The 27,088-nt window shown below is 48.2% G+C and overlaps 1 protein-coding gene across 2 annotated transcripts in view; it reads left to right on the top strand.

Moving 5' to 3' along the window:
- The window catches only part of LOC147114239 (E3 ubiquitin/ISG15 ligase TRIM25-like), a 43,246-nt gene extending 40,846 nt beyond the window's left edge, over positions 1–2,400 (top strand). The window contains exon 7 of one of the 2 annotated variants that reach the window (XM_085995920.1): positions 848–2,400. In XM_085995920.1, coding sequence (XP_085852046.1) covers positions 848–1,310 — 463 coding nt within the window. In that variant the 3' untranslated portion in view covers positions 1,311–2,400. The remainder of the gene's footprint in view (positions 1–847) is intronic. The other variant, XM_085995919.1, reaches the window with a different exon arrangement.
- Positions 2,401–27,088: the final 24,688 nt, after the last annotated feature.

The raw sequence follows: 27,088 nt of genomic DNA, 5'->3' as shown, positions 1-27,088 counted from the left end.
GGCGCGGGCTGAAGAGTAGGCGTCCGAGTTTCTCTGGGCCATCTCCAGGGACTGCGCGGTGTCCGCAGCCTGTTTCAGGTCCAACCCCGTTTTTTCCAGCAGTCTTTGCCGGATGTGAGTGGAGCTGAGGCCTGTGATAAAGGCATCGCGAACAAGCTCGTCGGTGTACACTGCGGCTTTTACATCTCGGCACTTACAGTCCTTGCCAAGCTTTTTCAGGATGCTTAGGAACTCCTCCACCGATTCCCCAGGTCGCTGTGCGCGAGTAGCGAGTAGATGCCTAGCATACACCTCCTTCGTAGGCTGCTGGTAATGCGCCTTTAAGGTGTTGCAGGCGGCCAGGTACGTATCGGCGTCTTGGATGAGGGGGTAAACCCGGTGGCTTACCCAATTCCGTAGCATTCCGAGTCTCATCTTCGCAGTGTCTGTAGCGTCTTTGACGGCTGCGGAATTGTCCAGGAAGAATTCCATACAGTCAAACCAGTGTCCGAAGCGTGCTGATGCGTCCGGAGCATGTTGATCCAAATCCAAACGTTCGGGTTTCAGGAGTTGATCCATAGTGTTGAAAATTGAGTTAATAAAATTGATGTGCCTCAATTATTCCGAGACTCGAAGTTAGCAGAACAAAAGTAAGGCTTTTATTAACTCAGAACATAACACGTAAAATAGAGAGATGTCTACCTTCAGGAGGCTGATGCCGGACTGAAGTTAGATTACAAAGGAGCCAGGTATGGGCGGAGCCCTGCACACAACCAGTTCCAGCACATTCCAATGCATAATACATGAGGACTGGGGGAAGGGAAAAGACACAGAAAGCAGGCAGTTAGAAGACACAGAAAACAGGCAGTGATGAATGGAATATATTTAATCACAAACAGGAACAGCCCTACCCACCTCACCCAGAGAGGTTCAAAGACTGTCCCCAAGTCCTCTGCTCCCAGAGCTTCTCCTCAGGATCCCATTCCTGGGATGTGGAGACTGATGGGAATGACTGGAGAATCGGGATTGTGTGTGGGAGCGTCGAGAGGGCGGGGGTAAACTCTGTCATTGGGTACAACAGTAAATCCTGGGGTTTGGGTTATGTTTATTATGATTATCTCTGGGCCTATCACAATTCCCAGCACACTAACCTCAGACGGTTCGGGCCTGGGAGCAGGATCCGAGTTCAGTTGGACTGCGAGGCTGGGACTGTGTCATTTCACCAGGTCACTGACTCACTGACACATTTACACACATTTCAAACCACATTCACTGAACCCGTGTTTCCAGCATTTTATTGTGAGAACAAATCCCTAAAACTGTTAAATTAATCCCAGTAACTGAGACTCGGCGACATCCTTCCGGCTCCGGGAATCGGGTGACGTCACTTCCGGTTTGGGGCCTCTGAAACGGGTCTGTGATGTCACTTCCTGGCTGGGGTCAATGATGTCATTTCCTGGCTGGGTCAATGATGATGTCACTGGGCTGCACCCTGGTGATGCTGTGGGTGGGGCTCTCTCTCAGGCCCCTCTGTTGGTGATGTTGTGGGCGGGGCTGTCTCAGACCCCTCCCCCTGGTAAATTAAGCCCCATAACTGAGACTCGGCGACATCACTTCCGGCTCTGGGAATCGGGTGATGTCACTTCTGGTTTTGGGCGGGTCCTCATAAACGGGTTTGTGATGTTTCTTCCTGGCTGGGGTCGATGATGCTGTCACTTCCTGTTTTGGCACATTGAAGATGTCACTTCTGGGCTGGGGGGCACTGATGATGTCACTTCCTTGTCTGCCCCCTGGTGATACTGTGGGCGGGGCCTGATTGTGGTGAGCACAATTCAGATTCCATGAATGATTTAAAAGGAGTTGTTTGATCTCTCACACTCACTGAGGGAGGACTGATGGATCTTGGAATTCTAAATCCTAGTTATTAATTTCCTGTTAAAGGAGCTGAGTTTGTTTAACAGAGTGAATTCAACCAAGGAATTGTTAAGCTGCCTGTTGAGGGGTATGCTGGGAAGGTTGGCCACATTGGGAAAGTTTTATTCAGCAGACTGTCTAGAAGGTTAAAGGTCAGAGCCGCGTGGCCTTGATGGTCTGTAAGAAACTGCTGTAAACATCAGATGCTGTCGTATCAACTTGTTTTAAACCGTGGGAAAGAGAGAGAGTGGAAAAGTACCAACTGTGTGATTTTTGCCAGCAAGAAGGGTATAAACCAGCCATTTTAGTAAGATGGAAGGAGACAGTCCATGAGACAGACCAGAAGATCACCACACAGGATGGCGATGGAGAATTAACCTCTCAGTCTCCCGAAGCAGAAGAATTGACCATTCTGAGTTGAGTTCTACTACTGACTTAAAGCTTGTATGAATCTCTATCTGTAAAACTACTTGTATTTTAACGTTAATAAAACCAATTAGTTAGAAATGTTTAAAGCCTTGTTGATCTTACCACTGATTAAACAGTAAAGAGTCATAGAGTCATACAGCACAGAATGAGGCCCATCGTGTCCGCGCCGGCCATCAAGCCCTGTCTATTCTAAACCAATTTTCCAGCACTTGGTCCGTAGCCTTGTATGCTGTGACATTTCATGTGCTCATCTAAATGCTACGTGAATGTTGTGAGGGTTCCTGCCTCTACCACCCTTTCAGGCAGTGAGTTCCAGATTCCAACCACCCTCTGGGTGAAAAAGTTTTTCCTCAAATCCCCTATAAACCTGCTGCCCCTTACCGTGAAACTCTGCCCCCTGGTTATTGACTCCTCTACTAAGGGGAAAAGTTCCTTTCTATCTACCCTATCTATGCCCCTCATAATTTTGTACACCTCAATCAGGTCCCCCCTCAGCCTTCTCTGCTCAAAGGAAAACAATCCCAGCCTGTCCAGTCTCTCTTCATAGCTGAAGCGCTCCAGCCCAGGTAACATCCTGGTGAATCTCCTCTGCACCCTCTCCAATGCAATCACATCCCTCCTATAGTGTGGCGACCAGAACTGCACACAGTATTCCAGCTGTGGCCTAACTAGCGTTTTGTACAGCTCCATCATAACCTCCCTGCTCTTATATTCTATGCCTCGGCTAATGAAGGCAAGTATCCCATATGCCTTTTTAACCACCTTATCTACCTGTCCTGCTGCCTTCAGGGATCTATGTACATGCACACCAAGGTCCCTCTGATCCTCTGTCCTTCCTAGGATCCTACCATTGATTGTGTATTCCCTTGCCTTGTTAGTCCTCCCAAAATGCATCACCTCACACTTTTCCGGGTTAAATTCCATTTGCCACTGTTCTGCCCATCTGACCAACTCGTCTGTAACATCCTGTAGCCTGAGGCTTCCCTCCTCGTTATTTACCACTCCACCAATTTTGTGTCATCTGCGAACTTACTGATCATACCTCCTACATTCGTATCTAAATGATTAATGTACACTACAAACAGCAAAGGACCCAACACCGATCTCTGCGGTACACCACTGGACACAGGCTTCCAGTCACCAAAACAACCTTCGACCATCACTCTCTGCCTCCTGCCACTCAGCCAATTTTGGATCCAATGTGCCAAATTGCCCTGGATCCCATGGGCTCTTACCTTCTTGACCAGTCTCCCATGTGGGACTTTGTCAAAAGCCTTACTGAAGTCCATGTAGACTACATCAACTGCACTACCCTCATCCATGCACCGAGTCACCCCCTCAAAAAATTCAATCAAATTGGTTAGACTTGATCTCCCGCTGACAAAGCCCTGCTGACTATCCTTGATTAATCCTTGCCTCTCCAAGTGGAGACAAATTCTGTCCCTCAGAATTTTTTCCAATAATTCCCGACCACTGATGATAGGCTCACTGGCCTGTAATTCCCTGGTTTATCCCTACTACACTTCTTGAATGATGGTACTACGTTAGCTGTCCTCCAGTCCTCTGGTACCTCCCCTGTGGCCAGAGAGGTTCTGAAAATTTGTGTCAGAGCCCCTGCAATCTCCCTCACCTCACACAGCAGCTTGGGATACATCTCGTCAGGGGCTGGGGATTTATCCACTATTAAGCCCACTATAACTGCTAGTACATCCTCCCTCTCAATACTAATTTGTTCAAGTATATCACAATCCCCTAACCTGATTTCTATACCTACATCGTCCTTCTCCATAGTGACCACAGGTGCAAAATATTCATTTAAAACTTCACCTACATCTTCCGACTCTACACACAGATTGACACTTTGGTCCCTAATGGGCCCTACTCTTTCCCTGGTTATCCTCTTGCTCTTAACATACTTATAAAATATCTTGGGATTTTCCCTTATTTGGCCCACCAGTGTTTTTTCATGCCCCTCTTCGCTCTCCTAATTTATTTTTTAAGTACCCCCCTGGACGTTCTATACTCCTCTAGGGCTTCCACTCTTTTTAGTCCTTTGTATCTGCAAAAAGCCTCCCTTTTTTTCCTAATCCATTCTTGTATATCCCTTGACATCTAGGTTCCCTGGGTTTGTTGGACCCACCCTTGACCTTTGCGAGAACATGTTTGCGTTGTACTCTCTCTATTTCCTTTCTGAAAGACTCCCACTGCTCTGGTGTGGATTTTCTTACAAGTAGCTGATCCCAGTCCACTTTGGCCAGATCCTGCCTTATCATATTAAAATGGCCTTCCCCCTATTTAGAACCTTTATTTCCGGTCCTTCTTTGTCCTTTTCCATGACTTCCTTAAATCTCACCGAACTAAGATCACTGTCACCAAAATGCTCTCCTACTGACTCTTCTACCACTTGCCCGGCTACATTCCCTAGAATTAGGTCCAGTACTGCCCCCTCTCTTGTAGGACTTTCTACATGCTGGCTCAAAAAGCTCTCCTGGATGCACTTTAAGAATTCTGCACCCTCTAAGCCTTTCACACTCTGATTATCCCAGTTAATATTGGGGAAGTTGAAATCCCCAACTATTATTACCCTATTATTTCTGCACTTCTTTGAGATTTGCCTACATATCTGCTCCTCTATCTACCCCTGACTGTTTGGCGGCCTATAGTACACTCCCAGCAATGTGCTTGCCCCCTTTTTGTTTTTAAGTTCTACCCATATGTCCTCATTAGAGGAACCTGCTAAGATACCATCCCTCCTTACAGCTGTAATTGACTCCTTGATTAATATTGCGACAACCCCTCCTCTGTCTCGCCTGAAGATTCTATACCTCGGAATATTGAGCTGCCAGTCCTGCCCCTCCCTCAACCATGTCCCTGTGATAGCAACAATATCATACTCCCATGTGTTCTTCAACACCTTCAATTCATCTGCCTTACTCGCAAGACTCCTTGCATTAAAATAAATGCCATCCAGCCTTGCCATACTCCCTTGTGCCATTACATATTTGCTCTGCCTTCCAGGCTGACTTGTTTTTTCCTCTATATTTGGCTGTGCATCACCCTCTACTATAGCTCCACTCCGTATCCCATCCCCCTGCCAAGTTAGTTTAACCCCCCACAAAAGTACTAGCAAACCTCCCCGCAAGGATGTTGGTACCATTCTGGTTCAGGTGCTACCTGTCCAACTTGCACAGGTCCCACCTTTCCCAGAAGCAGACCCAGTGATTCAGGAAACTAAAGCCCTCCCTCCTGCACCAACGCTTTAGCTATGCATTCATCTGCTCTATCCTCCTATTCCTATACTCAATAGCACGTGGCACCGGGAGTAATCCAGAGTTTACAACCTTTGAGGTCCTGCTTTTTAATCTGCTACCTAGCTCCCTAAATTCTTGTTGCAGGACCTCATCCCTCTTTCTACCCATGTCGTTGGTACCAATGTGAACCATGACCTCTGACTGTTCGCCCTCCCCCTTCAGAATGCCCTGCAGCCGTTCAGGGACATCCTTGACCCTGGCACCAGGGAGGCAATATACCATCCTGGAGTTACGTCTGCGGCCATAGAAACGTCTATCTGTTCCCCTGACGATAGAATCCCCTATCACTATAGCTCTCCCACTCTTTTTCCTCCCCTCCTGTGCAGCTGAGCCACTTGTAGTGCCACAGACTTGGCTCTTGCTGCATTCCCCTGAGAAACCATCTCCCCCAGCAGTATCCAAAATGGAAAATCTACCACAAAAGGGAGATGGATCCAGGGGACTCCTGCACTACCTTCCTAGTTCTTTTACTCAGTCTGGCGGTCACCCCTTCCCTTTCTGCTTGTGCTCTCTTTACCTGCAGTGTGACCACCTCATTAAACATGCTATCCATGAAGATCTCAGCTTTGCGGATGCTCCACAGTGACTCTAGCCGCAGCTCCAGCTCTGAAATGCGGATTTCGAGTAGCTGCAGCTGGAGACACTTCCTGTATGTGTTCGCCCTGGACACCAAAAGTGTCCCTGACTTCTCTCACAGCACAGGAGGAGCACTCCACGCAGCCGAGCTGCCCTGCCATGTCCTACCCTTAATTTACTCCCTTTAAATTAAATATTAATTACACGAGGGACGTCACTTCCCTTTAAACATTACTTGCTCTAAACGAGAGACATTACTTTGCCTTTAACGACTGGACTGTAGAAATACCAGGTCCTACCTACCAATCAGCTCCTTCCCTGGTTGTGACGTCACTTTAGCGGTTTCGCAGTTGTTGTTGTTTGACTGGTCCCGCTCTCGGACTCTTTCATTGGTGTAGAGTAAGAACCAATTCCTACAGGGTGAAAAGTGAGGAAAAACAAAGGCGAAGCAAGGGAGCTCCTCCTTCCACTCCTCACCTAACTCCATGACTCACCCAACTAGCAGAACTCTGTTTAAACCGCACTCAGTACTCAGAGAGTAAATTAAAAAATCTGACAGTCACTCTGTCCCTAATAACAGTTTGTAATAACCTCCCCACAACAGACGTTTGACTAATAGTTCTCCTGCAATAAAGAGGGAAGTGTGTCAGTGAGAGTCTTGTGAGGTGTTTGGAGAATGTGGCTGTCAAGGTGGAAAAGCTGACCGTGTGTGTGTGTGAGATGTGAGTTGTGGGTAAGTGAAGTTTGTAATCGTGCTGAGTGTGTGAGGATGAGGAGAAGGATGTTGAGTGAACTGTGTGTGATGAAATATGCCATTCATCAGGCACTGTATTCTCTGTGTTTACTTTAGTTTCAGTTTCATTTCCTTACCTGTATTGTATTGTGTGTAGGGCTCCGCCCATACCTGGCCCCTACTTAAGCAGGCCCAGCGTGTCTCACATCCAGTACAGCAGATCTCTGGATGAGAGACACTTCTCCAATGTGTATTACTTTCTGAGTTAATAAAAGCCTTGCTTTGCTCCGTTAACGTTGAGTCTCAGATTCATTGAGGCACATCAATTTTATTAACTCAATTTTCAACGCAATGGACCAACTCTTGAAACCCGAACGTTTGGATTTGGACCCGCATGCTTCGGACGCATCGGCACGATTCGGACACTGGTTTAAGTGTATGGAATTCTTCCTGGACAATTCCGCAGCCATCACAGGCGCTACGGACGCTGAAAGTATGAAACTCGGAATCCTGCGGAATTGGGTAAGCCACCGGGTTTACCCCCTCATCCAAGACGCCGACACGTACCCGGCCGCCTGCGACATCCTAAAGGCGCATTACCAGCAGCCTACGAACGAGGTGTACGCTAGGCATCTGCTCGCTACTCGCGCACAGCGACCTGGGGAATCGCTGGATGAGTTCCTAGTCACCCTGAAAACGCTTGGCAAAGACTGCAAGTGCCAAGATGTAAAAGCCGCAGTGTACACTGATGAGCTTGTTCGTGATGCCTTTATCACAGGCCTCAGCTCCACTTACATCCGGCAGAGACTACTGGAAAAAACGGGATTGGACCTGAAACAGGCTGTGGACACAGCGCGATCCCTGGATGTGGCCCAGAGAAACTCGGACGCCTACTCTTCAGCCCGCGCCGCCCACGCCGTCACGTGTGCACCAAGGGCGCCGCCATCTTGGAAGGCATCTTCCCCGCCCGGCAGCCCGACACCGTCGGGGCCCCGCTCTCCCCCCAGAAGCCCTACGACAGCCGCGACGCGTCGGGGCCCCAACTGCTACTTCTGCGGGCAGCCGAAGCCCATCAGAAACCTGTGCCCGGCGAAAGGCACCACCTGCTTTAAGTGTGGTAAGAAGGGGCACTTCGGGAAGGTGTGCAGAGGGAACCCCGCTGGAAAACCCGCCACCGCCGCGTGTGCGCCGTGGGAGCGGCCATCTTGGACGCCATCTTGCCCGACCTCGTCGGGTCCGCCATCTTGTGAGCAGACAGCGTGGACGCCATCTTGTCTTGATCAGGGCCCTACAGTGGCATCGGTCACAGTGGACCAGACCAGACCGCACCCGCTATCCAAATCAATGGTGGACATCGAGGTAAACGGGTGCGGGGTTAAATGTTTATTTGACAGTGGAAGCACGGAGAGTTTTATCCACCCGGAACTGGCACAACAACTCTCTCTAACGGTGGTCCCTGCTCGGGGCACCATCTCTATGGCTGATAAAACCCAGACATCGACTGTTATGGGATACTGCACGGTACAATTGTCCGTTAACGGAACTGTATACGATAATTTTAAATTACTAATCATGAAGAATCTATGTGCGAGCGTGATCTTGGGCCTGAATTTCCAGTGCCACCACCAAAGCATCACGCTCAAGTACGGTGGGTCCCAGCCGCCCCTCACAGTGTGCGGTCTGGCTACCCTGAAGGTAAAGCCGCCTTCGCTATTCGCGAACCTTACTCCCAACTGCCGGCCAAAAGCGACCAAAAGCAGGAGGTACAGCTGGGAGGACAGGCGGTTTATCGCGACCGAGGTAGACAGGCTCCTGAAGGAGCGCATTATCGAACGCAGCAACAGCCCGTGGCACGCCCAAGTGGTGGTGGTGAGGGGTAGCGAGAAGAAGCGGATGGTGATAGATTATAGCCAGACGGTTAATCTATACACCCAGCTAGACGCCTACCCGCTACCCCGCATACCCGAGATGGTGAACCAAATCGCCCAATACCGGGTGTTCTCCACCATCGACCTCAAGTCAGCGTACCACCAGCTCCCTATCAGACCAGAGGACCGCCCGTACACCGCCTTCGAGGCGAACGGACGCCTCTACCAATTCCTCAGAGTCCCCTTTGGGGTGACGAATGGGGTCTCGGTCTTCCAGAGGGAGATGGACCGCATGGTCGATGACCACCACTTGCAGGCAACCTTCCCCTACCTCGACAACGTCACCATCTGCGGTCACAACCAGCAGGATCACGACTCGAACCTCGTGGGGGAGGGGAGTGTAGTGAGTGCTGTGAGTGTTGTCATTCATGGTCTGTGAGTGGTGCAGCTGTGATGAGAAAGTACTTCAGTGCTCTTACCTTGATGATTCTAGTCAAATCATTGAACTCCTTCCACGTTCTGGGAACAATACTCCTAGCATTGATTTTGTGAGCAATCTCCTCCCACTGCCTCTGCCTCAGGTACCAGGGGGGCTTCCTGCCCCCAGGGGCTAAAGGATGTCCCTTCTCCTCCCACTGCCTCATCAGCTGCCTGGATAGCATCCTGCCAGTTGTGGGGAGGTGGGTGGCGGGGAGGATGGCCCTCTTCATGTTCACTGCCTCCACCAAGGCCTCCAGTGCAGCATCAGAGAACCTTGGTGCCCTCTCTCTCCCTGCTTCACCCATTTCTTTCTCAGGTACTTGTAGAACAGGAATTGCAGCCACAGTGCACCTCCCATTTAAGAGCTGCTGGCTGCCTTTAAGTAGTGTCCTGGACTCCCAATACTAGGCCCCACCTTCAGGCCTGCAGCCAATGAACAGCATGGGCAGATTTTACCTGCTGTCTGCACGGGTGTGAACCACAGTGGGTAGTCGCCCTGCCCCATCCCCCGAGCATGTTTCCCCACACTATTCAATTTGTAGATCTTTACTCAGTGCCACCCCAGTCTGGATAGACAGGGCTCATGGGTAGGGCAAGGCACGCTGGGGTGAAAGGTTATTACTGGCAGTAATGTGTGAGGGAGCGGAGCTGTAAATTGATGAATAATCTGCCCTTTACAATCTGTCGCTGAGTTTGCTGATTTGTTGCTGCCCGTTCACTGTGAGAGGAACAGAACAGGGGACCATTGATATCCAAGGGAACAGTGCCCAGGGTGGGGCTGAATTTATACTTTAATATGGCCCCCAATCAGTAACCGGCCCTGTCTGGCCCTGAATGGGGTTCCTACTAACCTGTGGCTCTGCCCCTTTCCCTGGATTGTGCTGCTCTGGGCCTTGGACCAGTTCCCACTACAGTCTCCCTATGGGAATGGTAGCCTACTGGTAATGTCACTGGGCTAGTAATCCAAGAGGCCTGGATTAATGATCCAGAAATGTGAGTTCAAATCCCACCACAGCAGCTGGGAATTTAAATTCAGTTAATTAAAAAAATCTGGAATAAAAAGCTAGTATCAACAATCGAACTATCGGATTGTTATAAAAACCCACGTGGTTCACTAATGTCCGTTAAAGAAGGAAATCTGCCGTCCTTACCTGGCCTGGCCTATATGTGACTCCAGACTCACAGCAATGTGGTTGACTCTTAAATGGCCTAGCAAGCCACTCAGTTGTAACAAACTGCTACGAAACACAATAATAAGAATGAAACTGTACAGGCCACCCGGCACCAACACAGCAAAGGCAAAGTCGACCCTGCAAAGACCTCCTCACCAACATCGGGGACTTGTGCAAAAATTGGGAGAGCTGCTGCACAGACAGCCTGACATAGTCATCCTCACAGTATCATACTTTCAGCCAATGTCCCAACATCCTCCATCACAGGAGGTCAGACCCACCAGGAGTGGTGGCACAGCGGTATACTGTAGTGTATGTACTTTGCAGAAGGAACTATATTCTGCAGCCCATGTATACTGCAGTACCAGTAGTGACCACCCCTGTATATAAGCCTGTGTAGTAACATTTGCATAGTAGTTCCAGGTTGCCTCCATTCAGTAAAGACCTGTTATAACCAACTCCTGCAGTCCGTGTCTCAATTATACACGGATATAATACTGGCGACGAGCAGATACGAACTTACCTACAGTCTGCACCACCTCATGGGGATCCATCCCTGAAGCGAAGTTATCAGAGGTCAAGGCCAGAAGGAAGAAAGAAACAGAAGAAACGAGCGTCGACCGTGGGCATCCGCCTCTGAGTCAGCGGAGTTGAAGATTTGCAGGAGAGGCTGTCGAGAGCGGGGCTTGGTTATCCTGTCGATGGTGTTTCAGCTAATCAGACTGGTGGCAGGTAGTACACTGATCCTTCCTGGGCTGCGGCGGTCTAGAGCTCGAGCAGGTGGCTTTGCAACGGGGCCGTGCAGCGTTGTCGGGAAGAGGAGAGAGAGAGAGGGTGGAGCACACAGGGCGCGGCCAGTGCTACGAAGCCGGGAAGCGTACAGACCTGAGAAGAGGGAGGCAAGTGTCCCGCAGGGTAGTTCCGACGACGGGGAAATAATAAAAATTAAACGCGCAGAAAGCCGCGAGGAGCTGCAGTTTGCCACGGGAACCACGGAGAGCGGCATTAGCAGCAGCGTGGGGGGAACTGCGCGAAGACCATAGGGCGTTGCCATCAAGGCATAAAACGCCAGCAACAGCGGAGAAGACAGAAAGCGCAGGAGGCGCCATCTTAATCCAGCGGGGAAGAAGGCAAAGCACGGGAGGCACCATTTTGTTAAATCGGGGAAGAAGGCAAAGCGCGGGAGGCGCCATCTTAGATTTCCAAGATGCCGAAGACTGGCAATATCACTGCCTTCGATAATGCAATAGAAGACTGGACCACGTATGTGGAAAGAGTCGAGGTATATTGCGAGGCAAACGAAGTAGCCGATGAGAAAAAGGCATCGGTACTGCTAAACTTAATGGGCGCAAGAACGTACGGCCTATTGCGGGACCTGATTACTCCAGCCAAATCGAAGGCAAAGAGTTTTAACGAAATTGTTGATATCCTACAGGAACACCTAAATCCTACACCGCTGCTGATAGCAGAATGATTTAAATTCCACAGGAGAAATCAGCATAAAGATGAGAGCAATGCTGATTACCTTACAGAACTATGCAAGCTATCAAAGCACTGCCAGTTCGGAGCAGGACTGGCAGATACCTTACGGGACAAATTTGTCTGTGGACTCCTGAGTGAAGGAACCCAGAAGAGGTTACTCTCAGAGAAAGTGCTGACGCTAGATAAGGCTTTCAGCATGGCAGTATCGTACGAAGCAGCAGCAAGGGGAGCTGCAGAAATACAGCAAAAGCCACAGGAATACGGCACCCACGAAATGACACGGGGATTTGCAAAATGTTATCGATGCGGCAGAACAACCCATGACCAGAAGGACTGCTGGTCCAAGGACAAAATATGCAGGCAATGCGGAAAGATGGGACACATTGCATGAGTTTGCAGGTCTGGGAAGAAGACCAACAACAACAAAAAGGCTACGAAGGAACCGTACAGGAAAGTACAAAAGATGACAGACAGTAGTTCCAAAAACCAGATGAGCGATAGTGAATCCGGGAACAAGAGATTAAGCTGTCTCAAACTTCACAACGTAATCGCAAAAGAGGATCACCGAACCATTTGGGTCACCCTCACGATAGCAGGGTCCCAAGTCAAAATGGAATTGGATACAGGATCAGCTGTAACCGTCATGAATCAGCAAGACTACGAGCGGCTATTCTCACACATACCCTTGAGAGAGACATCCATTGTCTTGAAGACGTATACGGGGCAAAAAGTGTACCCCAGAGGAAAAATAAGGGTGCCTGTCGAATACAACGGCAAGGAAATACAGAAATTGTATCTGTACATACTGCAAGATGGTGGACCACCGTTATTGGGACGTGAATGGATCAGAAAGATAAGTTTAGACTGGCACTCCATTCAGGCACTGACGGTGGCTGGTAAAAAGGATGACGACGTCACTCCTGGACGATTGTCAACAATCTTAGCTAACGCCAAAGAGGTATTTCAACAAGAACTGGGAACTCTTAAAGGCGTAACCGCCTCAACAAAAATAGAAGAGAATGCAATTCCCAAGTTTTTCAAAGCAAGACCGGTACCATATGCAATTCGCCCAGCCGTCGAGGCAGAGCTGGAGAATCTGGAGAATGCAGGCGTGTTATCTAAGGTAGACTGGAGCGAGTGGGCGACACCCATCGTTCCTGTCATGAAGAAAACGTTAAACAATAAATCTGAGGAGCCAAGGAAGGTTCGCACCTGTGGGGACTTCAAGGTGACGGTGAACCCAGTCCTTCACACAGTACAACATCCTCTTCCAAGGATAGAAGATATCTTCGCCTCACTATCTGGAGGGAAGCATTTTACAAAAATTGACCTAGCACAAGCATATTTGCAGATGGAGGTTGAAGAATCCTCTCGGAAGTATCTCACGATAAACACTCACAAAGGTCTTTACCAGTATAATCGACTGGTATTCGGAGTAGCATCAGCTCCGGCGATATGGCAAAGAGCGATGGAACAAGTCCTGCAAGGAATTCCGGAGACTCAGTGTTACTTGGACGACATCCTAGTGACAGGTGAAGATGAGTGAACACCTTGCCAACCTAGAGCAGGTGCTCACTAGACTACGTGAACATGGGCTACGGGCCTATCGCCCCAAGTGCGAGTTTTTTAAGAAACAGATATCGTATTGTGGCCACGTGATTGATGAAGAGGGGTTACATAAGTCCCCAGACAAAATTGAAGCGGTAGTTAAGGCTCCAGCGCCTGAAAATGTGTCGCAACTGAGGTCATTCCTCGGATTGGTGAATTACTACCATAAGTTTTTGCCGAATTTGTCCACAATTCTGCACCCACTGAACGCCCTGCTGCAAACGGGAATAGCATGGAACTGGAGCGATGAATGTAAGCGGGCCTTTCGGAAGAGTAAGGACCTAATCACTTCAAGAGAAGTATTGGCTCACTACAACCCATCACTACCGATAAGACTGGCGTGTGATGCGTCTCCCTACGGCATTGGGGCGGTACTGTCACATAAATTCCTTGATGGTTCAGAGAGGCCGATAGCTTTTGCGTCACGCTCGTTAACTTCAGCCGAGCGTAACTACGCCCAGATTGACAGAGAGGCCCTCAGCCTGGTGTGGGGGGTGAAGAAGTTCAATCACTACCTGCACGGTCAGAAATTTACTCTACTTACTGATCATCAACCTCTTCTCTCCATTTTCAATCCTCAGAAGGGCGTACCGATAATGACAGCACAACGGCTACAGAGGTGGTCCCTTTTCCTAGGGGCACACCAATATGACATTGAGTACAAAGGAACTAAACAGCATGGGAATGCTGATGGATTGTCGCGCCTACCGTTGCCGACGGTGGAAGAAGAACTTGCAGTGGATCCAGTGGAGGTATTGCACTCGACCATAGTCGAATGTCTCCCTGTGACGAATGCAAACATAGAAAAGGAAACACGAAATGACCTGACACTCTCCTGGGTCTATGATTTAACGGTGAAGGGATGGCCAGCACATGGCGAACCACTGCTGCCAGCATTCTCACCGAGAAGAGAACAGCTGTCAGTGTGCAGAGGAACCTTGATGTGTGGATCCAGAGTAGTAATTCCACCCAAATTGAAGGATGGAGTGCTCAATGAGCTTCATGAGGGTCATCTGGGAGGGGTAAAAATGAAGAACTTAGCCAGAGCGTTTGTGTGGTGGCCGGGAATGGATAGAGAAATTGAAGAGATGACCAAGAGCTGTACAGGATGCCAGAAGGTCCAAAACGCCCCACCACAAGCCCCTCCACATCCATGGGAGTGGCCCTCATCTCCATGGCAAAGGGTGCACATTGATTTTGCTGGTCCATTTATGGACTCGATGTTTTTAATTGCGGTGGATGCACATTCAAAGTGGCCAGAGGTAATAAAAATGCCCTCATCCACCACAGAAAAAACTATCACAGTCTTACGAACCATATTCGCCAGGAATGGGCTGCCTGAACAGATTTGCTCCGACAATGGACCACAGTTTGTGTCTGAAGAGTTCCGGAGGTTCTTAAAGAACAATGGTGTTAAGCATTACACATCTGCCCCATATCATCCAGCCACTAATGGATTGGCCGAGAGGTTCGTTCAAACATTCAAGAAGGCTATCAAGGCAATGTGTAATGAAGATATACCCCTACAGCACAAGGTGGATAACTTCTTGTTTGCCTACCGGAATGCGACACATGCGGTTACCAACCAAACTCCAGTCATGATGTTCTTCAATCGTAGACTACGATGCCGCTTGGATTTGGTTAAGCCAAACATCAGAAGAGATGTAGAGAACAGGCAGTTTCAGAATATGAATGAAAGGCCGACCAGGAGTTTTAAGATAGGTCAACCAGTTTTGGCCCGGGACTACCGCACTGAGAAATGGCAGCCAGGAACGATCTGTACACGGCAAGGACCTCTAATGTATACCGTGGACGTTGGAGAGAGCATTGTAAGACGCCATGCTGACCAGATTCTAGAGTCACTGGGAAACGTCAACTCCACACCACGATCTGATACACCTGGCGATGAAACCGAAGTACCAATGGCATCTACCTCTGAATCGGTGATATTGGAAGCAGACGAACCAAACAACGACATTGATCCCGACTCAACTTTGCCAGAAGAACCTGATACCCCAAAGAGGCGTTATCCAGACAAAATCAGGAAGCCTCCTCAAAGACTGAACTTATAATTGCTTAACTTCAACTAATGTATCTAGCAACTGTAATTGTAAATATGTTATTTCATTGTTAATCGAATGTTATGTACTGTTTAGCTAAAAGGGGAGGAATTGTAGTGTATGTACTTTGCAGAAGGAACTATATTCTGCAGCCCCTGTATACTGCAGTACCAATAGTGACCACCCCTGTATATAAGCCTGTGTAGTAACATTTGCATAGTAGTTCCAGGTTGCCTCCATTCAGTAAAGACCTGTTATAACCAACTCCTGCAGTCCGTGTCTCAATTATACACGCATATAATATATACAGTCCTCAACATTGACTCCGGATCCCATGAAGTCTCATGGCTTCAGGCCAAGCATGGGCAAGAAAACCTCCTGCTGATTACCGTCTACCGTCCTCCCTCAGCTGATGAATCTATACTCCTCCATGTTGAACACCACTTGGAAGAAGCACTGAGCGTAGCAAGGGCACAGAATGTACTCTGGGTGGGGGACTTCAGTGTCCAAGAGTGGCTTGGTAGCACCACTGCTGACCGAGTCTGAGCCTGCGACAGGTGGTGTGAAAATTATAACAAGGGAAAAACCTACTTGACCTCATCCTCACCAATCTACCTGGTGCAGGTTCATCTGTACAGGATAGTACTGGTAACAGTGACCACCGCACAGTCATTGCGAAGACTAAGTCCCATCTTCACACTGAGGACAATCTCCACCATGCTAAATGATAGATTCAGAACAGATCTAGCAGCTCGAAACTGGCATCCATGAGGTGCTGTGGGCTATCAGCAGAAGCAAAATGGTATTCCACCACAATCTGTAACCTCATGGCCTGGCATATCCCTCACTCTAACATTACCATCAAGCCAGGGGACCAACCCTGGCTCAACGAGGAGTGTAGAAAAGCATGCCAGGAGCAGCACCGGCATACCTAAAATTGAGGTGCCAACCTGCGGAGGCTGCAACATAGGACTACATGCAGGATAAAGAGCGGAAGCAGCATGCTATAGACAGGGCTAAGCATTCCCACAATCAACGGATCAGATCAAAGCTCTGCAGTCCTGCCACATCCAGTCGTGAATGGTGGTGGACCGTTAAGCAACTAACGGGAGGAGGAGGCTCCATGAATATCCACATCCTCAATGATGGTGGAGCCCAGCACGAGTGTAAAAAGACAAGGCTGAAGCGTTTGCAACCATCTTCAGCCAGAAGTGCCGAGTGGATGATCCATATCGGCCTATTCCTGAGGTCCCTACTATCACAGAAGACAGTCTTCAGCCAATTCGATTCACTCCACGTGACAGCAAGAAACGGCTGAGCGCACTGGATACAGCAAAGTCTATGGACCCCAACAACATCCCCGCTATCGTGCTGCAGACTTGCGCTCCAGAATTAGCCGCGACTCTAGCCAAGCTGTTCCAGTACAACTATAACACTGGCATCTATCCGACAATGTGGAAAACTGCCCAGGTATGTCCTGACCAAAAAAACAACAACAACAACTTGTATTTATATAGCGCCTTTAAAGTAGTAGAACGTCCCAAGGCACTGCACAGAGGTATTTTAAGACAAAAAAATTTGACACCGACCTACATAAGGATAAATTAGGGCAGGTGACCAAAAGCTTGGTCAAAGAGGTAGGTTTAAAGGAGTGTCTTAAAGGAGGAAAGAGGGGTAGCGAGGTGGACAGGTTTAGGCAAGGAATTCTAGAGCTTAGGGCCTAGACAACAGAAGGCACGGCCACCAAAGGTTGAGCGATTATAATCAGGGATGCTCAAAAGGCCAGAATTAGAGGAGCGCAGATATCTCGAGGGTTGTGGGGCTGAAGAAGATTACAGAGATAGGAAGCGACGAGGCAATGGAAGGATTTGAAAACAAGGATGGGAATTTTGAAATCGAGGCGCCGCTTAACCGGGAGCCAATGTATGTCAGCGAGCACAGGGGTGATGGGCGAACGGGGCTTGGTGCGAGTTAGGACATGGGCAGCCGAGTTTTGGATGTCCTTAAGTTTATGTAGAGTGGAATGTGGGAGGCCAGCCAGGAGTGCGTTGGAATAGTCAAGTCTTGAGGTAACAAAGGCATGGATGAGGGTTTCAGCAGCGGATAAGCTGAGGCAAGGGTGGAGACAGGCAATGTTACGGAGGTGGAAATAAGCGTTCTTTGTTATGCTGTAAATATGTGGTCAGAAGCTCATTTCAGGGTCAAATATGACACCAAGGTTGCAAACAGTGTGGTTCAGCCTCAGACAGATGTTAGGGATGGAGTCAGTGGCTAGGAAACGGAGTTTGTGGTGGGGACCGAAAACAATGGCTTTGTTTTTCCCAATATTTAATTGGAGAAAATTTTTGCTCATCTAGAATTGTATGTCGGACAAGCAGTCTGACAATTTAGACACTGTGGAGGGGTCGAGAGAAGTGTTAGTGAGGTAGCGCTGGGTGTCGTCAGCGTACATGTGGAAACTGACGCTGTGTTTTCTGATGATGTTGCCAAGGGGCAACATGTAGATGAGAAATAGGAGGGGCCAAGGATAGATCCTTGGGGGACACCAGAGGTAACGATGTGGGAGCGGGAAGAGAATCCGTTGCCCGTGATTCTCTGGTTATGATTAGATAGATAAGAATGGAACCAGGTGAGTGCAGTCCCACCCAGCTGGGCGACGGTGGAGAGGAATTGGAGAAGGATGGAGTGGTCAACCATATCAGAGGCTGCGGAGAAGTCAAGAAGGACGAGGAGGGATAGTTTACCTTTGTCACAGTCACAAAGGATGTCATTTGTGACTTTGATGAGAGCCATTTCAGTACTGTGGAAAGGCGGAAACCTGATTGGAGGGATTCAAACATGGAATTGTGGGAAAGATGGGCACGGATTTGGGAGGCAACAACACGTTGAAGGGCTTTGGAGAGGAAAGGGAGTTTGGAGATGGGGCGGTAGTTTGCAAGGAAGGAGGGATCAAGGTTTGTTTTTTTGAGGACAGGGGTGATGATGGCAGATTTGAGGGAGAGTGGGACAGTACCTGAGGAGAGCGAACCGTTAACAATATCAGCTAACATGGGGGCCAGAAAAGGAAGTTGGGTGGTCAGCAGTTTGATGGGAATAGGGTCGAGGGAGCAGGAGGTGGGTCTCATGGACAAGATGAGCACAGAGTTCATGAGGGGAGATCGAAGAGAAACTGGAGAAAGATGTGAGTTCAGGGCTAGGGCAGGGGGGAACCTTAGAGAAAGTTTGTCCAAGTGGGCTAGGGGAAGGAAGGGAAGTGGCAGAGGCAGCTTAACGGCTGGTCCCAATCTTAGAGACAGAGAAGTCCATGAGCTCCTCGCACTTGTTATTGGAGGTGATGGTGGAGGAGACAGGGGAGGGGTTTTAAGAAGACGGTTAACAGTAGAGAATAGGAGCCAGGGTTTATCTTTGCAATCCAGAATGATTCTGGAATAGTGAGCAGTTTTGGCAGACGAGAGCAGGACCCGATAATGCTTCATGTGGTCCATCCAGATCTGGCGGTGAATGGCTAAACCAGTTGTCCACCATATCCGTTTGAGTCTGCATCCCTTGGACTAAAGGGAGCGAAGATGAGAGCCGTACCAGGGGGAATGGCCAGGGTGAGAGAGGGTAATTGTTTTAGTAGGGACTAGGGCATCAAAGATAGTGGTGAGGGTGTGGTTGAACAGATCGGTAGTTGCAGAAATGTTATGGTGAATGGAGGGCCAGAGGCTGGACAGTTGGGATTTCATAAGTGCAGTTGTAAGAGAGTTGGGAGAGAGATGTTAGCATCAGCAGCAGCGGCGGCGGTGGGAAACGCGAGCGGCGAGGCTTTAAAAGGCCCCCAGAGACCAGGTAGGCCTCACAGCGTCAGCGGCAGCGGCGGGAAACGCGAGTGGCGAGGCTTTAAAAGGCCCCCAGAGACCAGGTAGGCCTCACAGCATCAGCGGCAGCAGCGGCGGCAGGATACATGAGCGGCGAGGCTTTAAAAGGCCCCCAGAGACCAGGTAGGCCTCATAGCGTACTAATCTCCAATCTCAGTGAGGGAGAGAAGTCAAAAGTAATCGAAGTGTGACGTCACCAGAAAGCAGCTAAGTGATTGGTTGGTTAGTATTTCTTTCCTTTTTAACTCTAACTCTGTGGTTTATAGTTTCTAGGGTCCCTGTGGTGTAGCAGGGACTGTTGGTGAACCAGGGCCCTAAAATATATCATTTATCTGTAGTGTAATTGGTGGGATTGATTTGATTTCATTTAATTTCAATTAATTAAAGGGTAATTCATGTCAGGACAGCTCGGTGCCGTGGTATGCTCCTCCTGCGCTATGTGGGAACTCAGGGACATATCCTGTGACCCTGACAACTACGTGTGCAGGAAGTCTGTCCAGCTACAGCTACTGGCAGACCGCATTGCGGTGCTGGAGCAGTGATTGGATACATACTGGACCATTCGCAATGCTGAGGACGTCGTGAATAGCAAGTTTAATCTATTGGTCACACCTCAGATAAAGGTGGCACAGGCAGAAAGGGAATGGGTGACCAACAGGCAGAGTACTAGGCACAGGCAGGTAGTGCAGGGGTCCCCTGTGGCCATTCCTCTCTCAAACAGATATACCGCTGTGGTGTATGTGCCTTTAAGAGCAATTGTGGTGTATGTGCCTTTAAGAGCCCCAGGTGTGCGTAATGCCGGTAATTGCCACTTGGGCTATATAAGCCTGTGTATTGTGTATATCCTTTAGAACCCCCCCCCCAGACTTGCTTAGTAAATACCTATGAACCAAGTCCTGTCTTCAGTGTCTTTATCTACACACGGACACTGCAGTGGCGACGAAGTGGAAACGGACTTACCTGCAATTCGGCAGCACCTCAAGGACATCGATTCCTCCAGCGTCCGGAAGACTCAAGGAAGTTATAGAAACTGTGGTTTCACCAGCTGTCCAAGCTGGTGGCAGGTACTGCGCTAATCCTTCCTGGGCATCAGGCTGGGGCTCCAGCGTCGGGCTCTACAGCTGAGACAGGCAGCGAAATCGGAGGCAAGCAATAACGGACTGGGAGGGTGCACTCGGGAGACGGCCGGCGCGGCAAGCAGGTCAGCGTTCAGACCTCCGTCGGGAACGAGTCTCCAACAGTGAATAAACGGAAACCACAGTAAAACAGCGTTGTTATCGGTAGCAGCGGCGGGAAAGCGCAGGAAGCGCCATATCGTTGCTACAGAGAAGAAAAAAAAGCGCGGGAAGCGCTATATCTTTTTCTTGAAATACCTAAGTCTGGCAATATGGATGCTTTTGATAACAAAACAGAGCCTAACTTTGGCAATATTGATGTTTTTGATAACAAGATAGAGAATTGGACCACATATGTAGAAAGAGTGGAGGTGTTTTGCACCGCAAATGGAATAGAAGATGAAAAAAAAGCTTCAGTGCTTCTGGATCTAATGGGCGCAGAAACATACAAGCTGTTACGCAACTTAATCACTCCAGCCGAACCGATGGACAAGAATTTTGAGGAGATTGTTGATACCCTACACTGCCAATTCGAGGCAGATTCTCTGCAAGACAAATTCATCTGCGATCCCCTAAGTGTAGAAACACAAAAAAAGGTATCTTCTGGAAAAGATTTAACACTGGACAAGGCTTTCAGTGCAATAGGAGCGGCAAAGATACAACGAAGGCCACAGGACTTCGGCACCCATGAAATGACACGGGGTTTCAAGAGATGTTATCGCTGCGGCAGATCCAACCATGACCAGAGGGATTGCTGGTTCAAAGAAAAAGCATGCAGGCGATGCGGAAAGATGGGACACATTCCACGTGTATGCCGATCTGAAAATAAAAAATCCACTAACGGGAAAAGAATCAATAAGGAAAAGCACAGAAAGGTACAAATGATGACGGACAGTAGCTCCAAAGACCAGAAGAGCGATAGCGACTCCGGGAACAAGAGACTAAGCTCTCTCAAATTACATAATGTAATTGCCAATGAAGATTACCAGACCATTTGGGTTACCCTCATAATAGCAGGGTCCCCAGTTAAAATGGAGCTAGATACAGGATCAGCTCTAACCGTAATAAATCGACGAGATTACGAGAGGCTATTTTCGCATATACCTCTAAAAGACACATCCATTATCTTAAAAACATATACGGGGCAGAAAGTATACCCCAAAGGAAAAATAAAGGTGCCTGTGGTATACAACGGCAAAGAAATACAAAAGTTGTATTTATACATTCTACAAGATGGTGGTCCACCGTTGTTGGGACGTGAATGGATAAGGAAGATACGTTTAGACTGGCACTCCATTCAGGCACTGACGGTGACCAGTAAGGAAAAAAACAAGGATGACATCATACCTGAACGATTAAAAGACATCTTGGCCAATGCCAAAGAAGTGTTTCAAGAGAAACTAGGAACCTTGAAAGGCACCACCGCCTCAATAAAAGTGGAAGATGCAGCAATTCCAAATTTTTTTAAGGCAAGACCGGTGCCATACGCAATACGTCCGGCAGTCGAGGCAGAGCTGGAGAATTTGGAAAAGGCAGGCGTATTATCCAAAATAGATTGGAGCGAATGGGCAACACCCATCGTTCCAGTCATGAAAAAAGCATTGAAAAATAACTGAGGAACAGAGAAAAATTCGCATCTGTGGGGACTTTAAGGTGACTGTAAACCCGGTCCTTCACACGGTACAGTATCCTCTTTCGAGGATAGAAGATATTTTCGCCTCACTATCCGGAGGAAAACGTTTCACCAAAATTGACTTGGCACAGGCATATCTACAGATGGAGGTTGAGGAGACCTCTAAAAAGTATCTCACAATAAACACACACAAAGGCCTGTACCAGTACAATCGACTGGTTTTTGGAGTAGCATCAGCTCCAGCTATCTGGCAAAGAGCTATGGAGCAAGTCCTGCAAGGGATTCCGGGGACTCAGTGTTACCTAGACGACATCCTTATAACAGGAGAAAATGACAACGAGCACCTTGCCAATTTGGAGCAGGTGCTCACTAGGCTGAAAGAATGGGGCCTACGAGCAAATCGCCCCAAGTGCGAATTTTTCCAAAATCAGATATCATATTGTGGCCACATAATTAATAAGGAAGGGTTGCATAAGTCACCTGAAAAAATTGAAGCAGTTATAAAAGCCCCAGCACCTGAAAATGTTTCACAATTGAGGTCATTCCTGGGATTAATAAATTACTATCATAAATTTTTACCAAACTTATCAACTATTCTACACCCTCTTAATGATCTTCTACACACAGGAGTGATTTGGAAATGGAACGAAGACTGTAAACGTGCCTTCCATAAATGTAAAGACTTAATCACATCCGAGAAAGTTTTGGCTCATTACAACCCATCACTACCAATCAGACTGGCGTGCGATGCATCCCCTTACGGCATAGGAGCGGTATTGTCCCATAGATTCCCTGATGGCTCGGAACGGCCGATAGCTTTTGCGTCACGCTCATTGAACTCAGCTGAGCGTAACTATTCCCAGATAGACAGGGAAGCACTCAGCCTGGTATGGGGAGTGAAGAAATTCAACCATTACCTACACGGACAAAAATTTACCTTGCTGACTGACCATCAACCCCTCATCTCCATATTCAACCCTAAGAAAGGTGTCCCCATTATGACGGCACAAAGACTACAGAGGTGGTCCCTTTTTCAAGGGCACACCAATACAACATTGAATACAAAGGGTCAAAACAGCATGGGAATGCTGACGGTTTATCGCGCCTGCCGTTGCCAACGATAGAAGAGGCACCTACAGTAGACCCAGTAGAGATATTCCACTCTACCATAGTGGAATGTCTACCGGTGACAAATTCTGCCAATGAAAAGGGAGACCAGAAATGACCCTACTCTCTCACGGGTCTACGATTTAACAATGAAGGGATGGCCAGCACATGGCGAACCACTGTTGCCAGCATTCTCGCAAAGAAGAGAACAGCTGTCAGTGTGCCGAGGAACCTTGATGTGTGGATCCAGAGTGGTGATTCCACCCAAACTCCAGGATAAAGTGCTAAAGGAGCTTCACGAGGGGCATCTGGGTGGAGTGAAAATGAAGAACCTAGCTAGGGCGTTTGTATGGTGGCCAGGTATCGATGGAGACATCGAAGACATGACCAAGAGCTGCCTAGGATGCCAGAAGGTCCAAAATGCTCCGCCACAGGCCCCTCTACATCCATGGGAGTGGCCCTCATCTCCCTGGCAAAGGGTGCACATCGACTTTGCTGGTCCATTTATGGACTCAATGTTCTTAATCGCAGTTGATGCACACTCCAAGTGGCCGGAGGTAATAAAGATGTCCTCCACCACCACGGAAAAAACCATCACAGTATTAAGGACCATATTTGCCAGGAATGGGCTGCCGGAACAGATATGTTCTGATAATGGACCGCAATTTGTGTCCGAAGAATTCAGAAAGTTCTTAAAGAACAATGGGGTAAAGCACTACACGTCCGCCCCATACCATCCCGCCACCAATGGATTGGCTGAAAGGTTTGTCCAGACCTTTAAGAAGGCCATAAAGGCCATGGGTAATGAAGACATAAAACTTCAGCACAAGGTGGATAACTTCTTATTTGTATATAGGAATGCAACACATATGGTTACAAACCAAACTCCCGCCATGATGTTCTACAATAGAAACCTAAGATGCCGGCTGGATTTGGTCAAGCCCAACATCCGAAGGGACGTGGAGAATCGGCAGTTTCAGGGCATGAATGAAAGGCCAACTAGGGCCTTCCAGATAGGCCAACCGGTTTTGGCCCGGGACTACCGTACCGAGAAATGGCAGCCTGGAACTATCTGCACACGACTAGGACCACAGATGTATACCGTGGACATCGGAGAAAGCATAATAAGGCGCCATGCTGACCAAATCATCAAATCATCCGAAAAGGGACAACCTACACCACCACGCTATACATCTAACGATGAAGTAGAGATACCCATATCTACCTCCGATCCGGTGATACTGGAACCCGATGAACCCGACACTGGCCTTCAAGCCGAATCAGCCTTGCCAGAAGAACCTACTACACCACCAGAAACTACTGCACCCCCGAGGCGTTATCCGGACCGAGTCAGGAAGCCTCCTGAGAGACTAACTTATAATTAATTAATACAGCAATGTATATTGTTTTGCATATAACATGTAATTAATAATTACTTAAAATATGATGTACTAGTTAGCTGGAAGGGGAGGAATTGTGGTGTATGTGCCTTTAAGAGCAATTGTGGTGTATGTGCCTTTAAGAGCCCCAGGTGTGCATAATGCCGGTAATTGCCACTTGGGCTATATAAGCCTGTGTATTGTGTATATCCTTTAGAACCCCCCCCCCAGACTTGCTTAGTAAATACCTATGAACCAAGTCCTGTCTTCAGTGTCTTTATCTACACACGGACACTACAACCGCTTTGGATACTGATGGGGGGGATGGCTTACCAGGGGAAGGCAGCAGCAGCCAACTTCCTGGCACCAGGGGTGGCTCTGCTGCACAGGACGGGAGGAAAAAGAGGGGGAGAGCTATAGTAATAGGGGATTCTATTGTAAGGGGAATAGATAGGCGTTTCTGCGGCCGCAAACGAGACTCCAGGATGGTGTGTTGCCTCCCTGGTGCAAGGGTCAAGGATGTCTCGGAGTGGCTGCAGGGCATTCTGAAGGGGGAGGGTGAACAGCCAGTTCTACTGGTGCAAATAGGTACCAATGATATAGGTAAAAAATGGGATGAGGTCCTAAAAGCTGAATATAGGGAGTTAGGAGGTAAATTAAAAAACAGGACCTCAAAGGTAGTAATCTCAGGATTGCTACCAGTGCCACGTGCTAGTCAGAGTAGAAATAGAAGGATATTTCAGATGAATACGTGGCTAGAGGAATGGTGCCAGGGGGAGGGATTCAAATTCCTGGGACATTGGAACCGGTTCTGGGGGAGGTGGGACCAGTTCAAACCGGACGGTTTGCACCTGGGCAGGGCCGGGACCGATGTCCTAGGGGGAGTGTTTGCTAGTGCTGTGGGGGAGGGGTTTGGGAACCTGAGCGGGGAAACAGAGGGAAGGGAAACAAGGATAAAAGCAAAAGACAGGAAGGAGAAAAGCAAAAGTGACAGGCAGAGAAATCAAAGGTTTAAATCAAACATGGCCACAGTAAATAATAATTCTAAAAGATCTAAGAGTGTTAAAAAAACAAGCCTGAAGGCTTTGTGTCTTAATGCGAGGAACATTCGTAATAAGGTGGATGAATTAGCTGCGCAAATAGAGGTAAACGAATATGATATGATTGGGATTACGGAAACATGGCTCCAGGGTGGCCAAGGCTGGGAACTCAACATCCAGGGGTATTCAATATTCAGGAAAGATAGGCAGAAAGGAAAAGGAGGTGGGGTAGCATTGCTGGTTAAAGAGGGGATTAACACAATTGAAAGGAAGGATATTAGCTCTGATGATGTGGAATCTGTATGGGTAGAACTGAGAAATACCAAGGGGCAGAAAACATTAGTGGGAGTGGTATATAGACCTCCAAACAGTAATGCGGAGGTCGGGGATGGCATTAAATGGGAAATTAGAGAAGCGTGCAATAAGGGCACAGCAGTTATCATGGGTGACTTTAATCTACATATAGATTGGTCTAACCAAATTAGTAACAATACTGTGGAGGAGGAATCCCTGGAGTGTATACGGGATGGTTTCCTGGACCAATATGTCGAGGAACCAACCAGAGATCAGGCCATCTTAGACTGGGTATTATGTAATGAGAAAGGATTAATTAGCAATTTTGTTGTGTGAGGCCCCTTGGGTCGGAGCGATCATAATATGATCGAATTCTTCATTAAGATGGAGAGTGAAATAGTTGACTCAGAGACTAGGGTCCTGAATTTAAATAAAGGAGACTACAATAGTATGAGGTGCGAGTTGGGTAGGATTGATTGGGGAATGTCGCTCAAAGAGTTGACGGTGGATGGGCAATGGCAAACATTCAAAGATCGCATGGATGAACTACAGAAATTGTTCATCCCAGTTTGGCATAAAAATAAAACAAAAAAGGTGACTCAACCGTGGCTAACAAGGGAAATTAGGGATAGCATAAGATCCAAGGAGAGGACATATAAATTGGCCAGAAAAAGCAGTAAACCTGAGGATTGGGTGCAGTTTAGGATCCAACAAAGGAGGACAAAGGGATTAATTAAGAGGGGGGAAAAGGGGGGAGTATGAGAGTAATCTTGCAGGGAACATAAAAACTGATTGTAAAAGCTTTTATAGATATTTGAAGAGCAAAAGATTGGTGAAGTCAAGCGTAGGTCCCTTGCAGTCAGAAACAGGGGAATTTATAATGGGGAACAAAGAAATGGTAGATCAATTAAATACATACTTTGGTTCTGTCTTCACAAAGGAGGACACAAATAACCACCCAAAGATGTCGGGGAACATAGGGTCTAATGAAAGGGAGGAACTGATAGAAATCTGTATTTGTAGGGAAATGGTGTTAGGGAAATTGATG

The sequence above is a fragment of the Somniosus microcephalus genome, chromosome 8 (genome assembly GCF_052327205.1).
Source record: "Somniosus microcephalus isolate GS21.2 chromosome 8, FLI_Smic_1.0, whole genome shotgun sequence".
In the NCBI taxonomy this organism is placed as follows: Eukaryota; Metazoa; Chordata; class Chondrichthyes; order Squaliformes; family Somniosidae; genus Somniosus; species Somniosus microcephalus.
This window is presented reverse-complemented; position numbering and strand designations above follow the sequence as displayed.